General features: G+C 51.2%; 1 protein-coding gene across 1 annotated transcript; it reads right to left on the reverse strand.

Annotated features, from left to right (window-relative positions):
* Positions 1 to 357: 357 nt before the first annotated feature.
* On the reverse strand, positions 358 to 8,493 carry TFF2 (trefoil factor 2). The gene is made up of 7 exons (XM_005606163.3): positions 8,271 to 8,493; positions 7,952 to 8,053; positions 5,799 to 5,930; positions 3,540 to 3,766; positions 2,692 to 2,841; positions 1,520 to 1,666; positions 358 to 569 (listed from the first exon to the last, which is right to left on the reverse strand). Exons 4-7 carry the CDS (start codon positions 3,616 to 3,618, stop codon positions 556 to 558), a joined length of 390 nt encoding a protein of 129 aa, XP_005606220.1. The 5' UTR covers positions 3,619 to 3,766; positions 5,799 to 5,930; positions 7,952 to 8,053; positions 8,271 to 8,493; the 3' UTR covers positions 358 to 555.
* Between the last annotated feature and the right edge of the window lie 337 nt (positions 8,494 to 8,830).

Genomic DNA, 8,830 nt, shown 5'->3' on the forward strand with positions numbered 1-8,830 from the left:
TAGGTGACAGGTTGCCTTGCACTTCACAGCAAGCGGACTGTGACACATTTGGTGAACGTGGAGCGATTCTGTAATTGCACTCTGAAATTGTATGTTACGCCCAGAGGTTTTTAGGGCTGAAGTCATTTGAGTTTTTACACACATGATTGGGTACGGGAGTTACAGAGTGACTTCGGAGTCTGGAATTCACTTATGTGCAATATTTCATTGCTGCTAGAGCAGCCTATGAGAAGAATTGTTGCTCTCACAGGAAGTGAAAGAGTATTAAAATTACACACACACTCATACAAGGACACAAACCCTCTCACACACGCACACTGCTATCGCCACCTCTGCGTCAACAAAGGCAAAATGAAATTTAGCAGATTTTAAGGGTTTTCTTTATTTGAAGAAATCATATGTATTGAATCGTATCCCTTGAAAAGGATAAAAAGCAGATTAAGAAAACCCAGGGATTCAGGAAACATGAAATATGAAACTGATGCGATGGTGAGAATTCTTCGTTTGTTTCAGAACATCCAGGGAGCCTGGCGGGTCCTCTGAAGCCACTGCCTCTTAATAGTGACAGTCTGGAAATTTTAAAAGCGAGACGGTTGGTGGGAGCGCCAGGGAGCGGAGGGAGCCTGCGCTAAGAGGACCATGGGTCCTCAGTCCTGCTGAGGAGGGAGCAGTCCTCCTGGGGCACCATCCCCCAGGGCTGCAGTATCCTCCCAGGACCCATTCTCCCCAAATAACTGTCGATTGTCCAGGGACACCCTTAGGTCACAGGAAAAACCACTTGGGAATTTCTGAAAGTGAAGGCCGCCCTCTTTGGAGAACCCCGATAAACTAAAAATGGGAAGGAAAGCGTCCTTCAAGGATGAGAGCACTCTCCCGTTTTTTGGAAAACACCTGGTCTTTCTTCGATCTCGCCAAACTCAGTGCCAGGAGACACCCTGTAACTAAGGGGGTTGGGGACGGGGACTGGGCACTCTGGGATGGCACCAGAGCGTGACGCTGCGCACAGAACTGTCACTCGAGGTCACATGTGCGAGAACAGTGAGGTCCACCAGAGAAGGGACCACACGGGCTTTGTTCTGGACCCCGTCCTGGCACCCAGCACAGCGATGGCGTTTGGTAGCACCTTCCAAGGGTGGTTGAATTGCAGCAAAATGGGCAATGCCACCAGGCTGTGCTGGGATCCAGGGCTGAGAACGAGGGGCTTTCTACAACCAGCACCACGGGAGCACTGGAGGCTTAAAAATCGTTGAAAAGAAGCTGCCATTGTTGAGAACATTCTGGACTTGCCTTCAGAGCTGGTTTACGATAAAGGCAGGTTCACACCTCTGTCTACCTTTTTCCTGAAATGGCCACCCACTGGCTTCTGGGACCCTGGCCTTGGGTGGCATTTAGGCATCGAGTCCAGCTTAGGACCCGACACAGCTCCCCTCCCCCCGGCCCCCCCCCCAAGCTCCCACCTTCCCCGAGAAATCCCCCAGGTCCAGGAACCAGAAGGCGGGTTGGTCCTACAGGACGTTACCTTCCACAGAGATAGGGAAGAAACACCAGGGCACTTGAGTGATGTCATCGGAAAAGCAGCACTTCCGAGATGCGCATTCTTCAGGACTGATGCCCGGGTAGCCACAGTTCTCGCGGTCTGAGACCTCCATGACACACTCTTCCAACTCTGGCCACACGTCCCCCGGATTTGGGAAAGGAACAACACGGAGACTCGATTAAGCCAGCTGATTAACTAGAAACATCTATTCCCATCTTTCCAAGGGAACAACTGCTGGATTTACAGCCTCAGTGTATCATGAGGGACTTCTGGGACTGTGACACCCAAGGACTGTGACACCCAAGGTTGGTCAGCAGTTGGCCAACCCTTCCTCCCTACAGAAGTCACGCGTCAGAGAATCGGAAGGACTGGGGCCTTGGGAAAATCATTTTGCCTCTCTGGTCTTAGTATGCCTCTCTGTAAAATAGGGTGGCCCACTTGATGAGAAAAGGCTGGTGAGTGTCCTTTAAGGATATAAAGCATTGGCCAAGCTATTGAAGCCCCATAATACTTCCACTAGAGGGAGAGCCTGGCTAACAACCAGCCTAACAACCAGCCTAATAACCAGTCTAATAACCAGCCTAATAACCAGCCTAATAACCAGCCTACCAACCAACCATTGGCCGTGTTTCCTCAGAGTCCAGGGAGCCTCTGACTGACTTCTGGGGGTGTGGGCGTGACTCCACACACACCGGTGTGCTTCGCACAAACCCCTTCTTTTGTGCATGCCTTGGAATCAATGACTTTCTATCTCGATAACATGCACTGACATAGAATTCAATTTCCAAAGACAAGCCTAGACGTCTTAGCTTAATTTCTTCACATTTGAGGTCTGTTGGCAGTTACGTTAATGGCGTCCTATAAAATGCCTTCATCTCCCCCTTAGAAACTTCTTCAGAAGTCACACTTTTGGAGCTGGGAGGGGCCTGAGAGTTGCTTGTCCCTCAAATACAGTAAAGCTGATGGGTTCTCACAAACGTCTGTGGAAAGGGCAAACAGCTGACCCCGGGGCTCCAGGCATGGGCGTGGGCTGAGGGGGCGCGTTTTCTCTTCCCTGTGGGCTTGCCTGGGCCAGTGTCCACGAGCACCATGGAGCGGGTCCTGGACTCTGGCCATGGGCCTGGGAAGAGGGTCTGGCACCTGCGGCAGGTTACCTTGCTTCGGGAGGGGCGTGAAACACCAGGGAACCCCGCGGATGCTGGAGTTGAAGCAGCAGCCAGAGGCAAAGCACTGGTCACTTGTGATGCCCGGGAAGCCACAGTTGTCCCTCTCATTGGGTTCGATGCGCGAGCACCGGCAGGGGGCTGCGGAAAGACCCTCTGTCAGCCACTCCCCACACTCGCTCCCCACCTGCTCCCGGGACACGTTCCGGACGCCTCCATCGGTCCTGCTGCCACACGGGAAACTGCCAAGTCTCGTCTTGCCCGTGTTTGAGCTATGCAACATCCTTCTGAGGAACTGAAAGGGCTTTGCTGAAATTATTTTATTAGTAAAAAACAAAAGAGAAACCTTCTGGAAAGAGGGTGCACAGATGGCCAGATGGCCCCAGGAAAAGGTCAAGATAGAAGGTGAGCAAGACGAGGGACTCCGGCCCCAGCCCCTCTCCTCAAGCTGGCCCATCTGTGGTCATCCCGACATTCTCCCAAAGGAGGCCTTCCTTGGAGGTCTCACGGAGCACTGGGTGTCCTCCCCAAACGGTGGGAAAGGCAGGGTGAATGTACACGGAGCTGGCATGTGGCCAACGTCACAAATCTCAGGATGCCATTTTTGCTGCCTCCCCTCTCAAGTTAACTCATCGTTCCACCTTTTCACTCCGATGGAAACAAACAGGAATGGAGACCCACCACCGAGGGCCGAGGGAGGTCCTGCAGAAGGCAAGGAACTTGCATGCCCCCATTGCGTCTGGGGACATTAGAAGTTTCTCGGGGCTCGCTGGCCCAAATGCTCCCTTGCCAGTTGAGGACACTGAGCCTTGGTGGGCTGGTTACAGGCATGCACTTACAGGGTTTCTGGGCCATGGCCAGGGCACACAGCCCCAGGACGAGGAGCGCTGCCAGGAGACGCGCGGCTTGAGGTCCCATGTCCACACTCAGCTGCACCCCAAGGCCGCCTGCAGAATGCACAGCTCCCACTGCCAGGGGGCTTTATAATCTCCTCTCTGTTTGCTCAGCAAGCACAGATAACCTTTCTCCCCCATGGCACCAGTCTTCGGATCCTTTGTCAGGAGAGCTGTTGAGATAGCTCAGCCGGGAGGCCGAGCACAGACCCAGTAGCCGTGCGGAGCAGGCGAAGCTTCCGGGCTGGGGTGCCATGCTCCCTGCCCGCCAGCGTGGCCTCCCCCTGCCCCGGGCAGGGAGTGGTCATGCCAGGATGCCGACGTGGAAAACTGGCCACGTGCACGTCTGACGCTGGGCCCTCACAGGCTCACACCCGGGAAGGCATAAGTCATCTATTTTTCCTGATAAAGTATGTGGCTACTGCAGGAATTTTGTAAAATATTGGGCTGAAGGCTACTGGGGAAAATGATCCCACCAGCTGGCGGCATAGAAGGGGGACCTCCTCCAGGGCTGCACAGAGACCTCTCCGAGCCCCTCGTCTGCATCTCCTTGTCTTCGTCTCGGGAAGGAGCCTGTTCTCCATGGAGGCCAGACTGACCCGGGACACGAGCAGCCTGGGGCGACTGTAAATTACCAAGTTCATCTCAGCAAACCCCTGACGCTCCTTGTTTTTTTTTTTCTTCTGTGTTCCCTAAAAGATGGCACCTGTAACCCAGCCCATGCCCGGGGGTAAGATGCTCCAGGGAAGGGAGTCTGTGGATAGGACAGAAAGAGAAAGGAGAGAAGCTAGAGGGGAGACCCCCCCCCCCCCCCCCCGCAATGGAAGGAGAGGGAAGACCAGCAGGAAGCAGAGAGGAGACCATAAGTTCTCCCCCTCCGGAGGACTTATGGGAGCTCGCCAGTCTGTAAGTCATGGGTTGAGCAGCCAAGGACTCAAAGATGCATGGAATCCAAAACCCTGGGTCCTCAGGGCCCAGAGAGCAGGCTTCTGCCGGACCCAGCTCTAGCCCCTCCAGACTGGATCCCTGACTATCTACCCACTGAACAACCATAGGGCCCCCATCTTTGAAAACCTTGAAAAGTCGACTTTCCCCATGCCACGCCCCTGTCACCCTTAGTCACCACTGAGACGTGAGGGCCCTGCGTTATCCATTCTCTCCTGGATCCCCATCCACACTCTCCTCTCTGCTTCCTCCACCTGACCCACCTTCCCACTGCCCCCATCCTGCCCCTTCCAGGATTCCCGCTGAAACCACCTGATCCACGCCAGAGAGGCTGCTCCTCTTCCTTGCCATCCCTAAGCCTCCCACCCCTCCTTGCCCTCGTGGAAGCCTGCATCTTCCCTGAGATGCTTCCCTTGCATCCACGTCAGAGGGAGGCGCTCAGGTCCCCACCCAAGGGACCAACCACCTACACAGTGCTTTTGTGCAAATCAGAGAAAGGCACGTTTTCTTTAAGACAAGTGACTTCCACCTGTGGGAAATCATGGCGATAGGAGTCTACAGGATGAGTGGCCCCCTGCCTGAATATGGAGCTGCTCACATAGCACAGCCTCTACGGCTGTATTGGGCAGCCGTGCTCCCATCGCATGGGCTCAGGCCGGGGCTGGACTTTGACCGTGCATCCTGATGTCTTCACTCTCATGCAAAAACCATGCTCCCTGGAGAAGCAGGCTCTGCACTGTCCCACTTCCAACGTCCCTGCCCTGTGTCACCGACTGTCCTTCAGCCTGTCTCCTTTGTCAAGGATTCTAGCACTGAGTTCACTGTATTCCTCGTCACACCAAGACTTAGCAACATTCAGCGTTCCAGGGGACGTCTCATCCAAATTCATAGTCACTCAGGTTTTTATTCCTCCTTATCTCTGGAAATTTCCATCCCTACTCCATTTGTGCCACCTCCTCCCCTGACCACACTCGGATCTCATGCTCCACCTGAGAAAGAGGACATGCAAATGTCCCTTCCATTCAGAATGTCCTAAGCATCCAACATTTCCTGTTACTCCCGCCACACTGCTCTCGAAATCCTATAGCCCTCTCATCCCTTACTCTCTCTGCTTTCCCTCCGTGAGCGCCATTGTGTCTGGCCTTCCCTCCGTCCGTCCTTCTGCAGCCTCGTTTCTGTGGCCGCCACTCCCTCCACTCTTCCCACTGTTCTGTGCCCACCAGGGGCATTTATTTGTTTACCATCTCCAGCCCCACTCACCTGCCGAGCTTGCCTCAGCGTGCCATGGATTGCCGCCACTGCACATGCACGGTCTCAGGTCCAGGCCAGCCCACAGTGGTATCGCACATCTTCTCTGTGGCTGTCCTTCTCCACCCGCTTATCACTTCTATTCTGCACTGAGATATTGTCTATCAGTTCGCACAGAAAACAGAAGTCGACAGTGGGAGCGTCCTCAAATATGACCCGTATGGACTTGTGCTTCTGACTGCTGTGGAGTAACTAGTATCAGACTATCCCACCTGCCATGAGCATCCCTAGTACTGTATGAAATAACTATTTACAGATGTGGAGCAATAGGCAATGCCAGACAGAGAGGGAAGCAGTGTGGGGAGTCCCACGACTGCCCTTGCTTTCTGTCTGGCGAAGCTGTTGGGTTGACAGCAGCCAAGGAGAGGCCACACGGAGCATGGTAGGCTCACAGGCTGAGGAGACAAGGACTAGAATTGGAAGCCACTGAGGCGGTGGATTTTCAGGGTACAGGACCAGAGAATGGGGGCCTCCTTGCAGTTTCAGGCAAATACTAAGCTGCCCATGCTCACAGGGCTGGGCAGAAACAGCTACTGGGGAAAGAACAGCCACTGAGGAGACCGAACCAGACAACTGGTGGGGTTGTCACAGGGCTGGAACCATTTGTGTCCTGACCAGCTGGAAGGGAGAAAGCTGGTTGACCACGTCGAGCATTCAGTAGGAAGACAGACAGGCCATCCTTGTCTTAGTCAGCTGGGGCCACCATGACAAAATACCACAGACTGGGGGCCCAACCTCATGGCCAAGTGATTAAGTTCATGCACTCTGCTTCAGGGGCTGGGGTTCACCAGTTCAGATCCTAGGCATGGACCTACACACTGCTCATTAAGCCATGCTGTGGCGGTGTCCCATATGGAAGAGCTAGAATGACTTACAACTAAGATATACAAGTACGTGCTGGGCTTTGGGGAGGAAAAAAAAATAGAGGAAGATTGGCAACAGATGTTAGCTCAGGGCCAATCTTCCTCAAAAAAAAAAAACCCCCACAGAGTGGAGGTGCTTAAAGAGGCATTTATTTCTCCAGTTCTGGGGCTGGAAGTACAAGATCAGGGTGCCAGTGTGGTCAGGTTCTCTTGAGAGCTCTCTTCCAGGCTTACAGATGGCCACCTTCTTGTTGTGTCTCCACATGGTAGAGAAAGAGATCTCTGGTGTCTCTTGTTATAAGGATACAAGTCCCATCATGGGGGCCCCACCCTCATGACCTCATTTAATCCCCATTGCTTTCCAAAGGCCCCACTTCCACATACCAACACACTGGGGATTAGGATTTCAACATACGAATTTTAGGGGGACACAGATATTCAGTCCACAATACGCCATTAAGAGTAGACTTGGTCTATTTCTAGAGCAAAGGCACTCTGTACCCATTTTAGCAAAACTTTGAAACAAATCTTGAAGGAATCAAGTTCACCTGCAAGTAAATTTAACTTCCTAACAGGAAAAACGTCAGCGTTTTATTTAGGAAGACAGCAAGATACAGACACACAACATAGCATTCATGATGTTCAGCACAAAATCAAAAGTTACTAGACGTGTGAAGAAGCGGAAAAACGTGACCCATAATCATTAGAAAAATCGGTGAATAAAAAGACCCAAAAGCTGCCTAAAATGGTCAAATATTTAAAGAAAAATATAAAAATATAATGAGGGAACCAAAAACAGTGTGAATAAAGAAATGGAAGCTAAAAGTGAACCAAGTGGAAATTCTAGATGTGAGAAATACAATATCTAAAGTGAAAAATTCACTGCATGGGCTTTGGGTTAAATACTGTAGAAGAAATGGTTGGTTTATTTGAAGCCAATGCAGTGTAATCACTCTAAAATGATGCATAGGGAGAAAAGGGGCTGAAAAGAATGAAAAGAACCTCAGTGACCTGTGAGACAAAGTCAAGCAGTCTAACCTACACATAATTGGTATACCAGCAGGAGAGGAGAGAAAAAGTATTTGAGGAAATCATAGACAATTTTTTGGCAAACTTGAAAAATATGAACTCACGTATCCTAGAAGATTTTATAAACTCCAATCAAGATAAATACAAAGAAAACCACGCCAATGCACGACACAATCAAATTGTTGAACGTAAGTGATTAAAAAATGTTCTTACAGCAGCTGAGGAAAAACCACGGTCCATACAGAAAGCCCGAGAAGAAGGACGTGTGACTTCCCATCCAAAACTATGCAAGCCAGGAGCTAGTGGACTGACAGTCTTAAAGAGCCAAAAGGAAAAGAAAACCTCGTCAACTCAGAATTCTATGCTCAGTGAAAATATCCTGCAAAAATAAAAGCAAAATACCCTTTAAAAATAGATTTAATTTTTTTATCGCAGTTCTAGGTTCACATCAATATTGAGCAGAAAGTACAAAGATTTCAAAATACCTTTTTTTTTTTTAGACAAAAAGGGAGAGAATGTGCCACTTACAAACCTGTTCTCCCTAGAATTTTAGAGGAAGCTCTTCAGGCTGACGTTGCAGCAGTCCTGGACAACAGGGCGTGCGCTCTCCAGGTTCTGCGGCCAGTTCCCACCTGGCGGGATTTATTCACTTATGGCCCCTGCTTGGCCTCTGTGAGCATTTAGGTTGAGAACCCAGTCTGGTCCTTGTGCTTTCTCATTTGGTTTGCTACAACTGTCTCCTATCTGGTCTCCCCACTCAGACAAAAGTCTGGTGCCTTAATTATCTTTCTACAATGAAACTCTACATAGGTCACTCCCCTGACACTCCCTCGCTCCTCTCAGCCAGTGGGATAAAGACCAGACTCCTGGGGATGGAAAGGAAGACTCTTTATGAGCTGGACCCCACACACCCCTCCTTCTTCTCTGGCTCGGTCTCCCTCCTAATGTAAGCATCTTGCCCTTCTCTAAACACACTCTGATCTTTGTCTGTGTGTCCCCTCTCTCTGTAGTGCTCCTCCCCCACTCTTTGCCTTACTGACTCCTGTCCATCCATCACTTCTTAACCCAAGAGTCACTTCTTCCAGGAAGCCT

Source organism: Equus caballus, chromosome 26 (assembly GCF_041296265.1).
Source record: "Equus caballus isolate H_3958 breed thoroughbred chromosome 26, TB-T2T, whole genome shotgun sequence".
NCBI classification, from domain to species: domain Eukaryota; kingdom Metazoa; phylum Chordata; class Mammalia; order Perissodactyla; family Equidae; genus Equus; species Equus caballus.

Excerpts from the sequence above, each read along its gene's own strand:
- TFF2 (XM_005606163.3), bottom strand. The coding sequence starts at position 3,618 with ATGGGACCTCAAGCCGCGCGTCTCCTGGCAGCGCTCCTCGTCCTGGGG. Across the intron at positions 2,842-3,539 it reads GGCCATGGCCCAGAAACCCT|CCCCCTGCCGGTGCTCGCGC; the intron begins GTAAGTGCATGC and ends GTCTTTCCGCAG. Across the intron at positions 1,667-2,691 it reads CACGCCCCTCCCGAAGCAAG|AGTTGGAAGAGTGTGTCATG; the intron begins GTAACCTGCCGC and ends ACGTGTGGCCAG.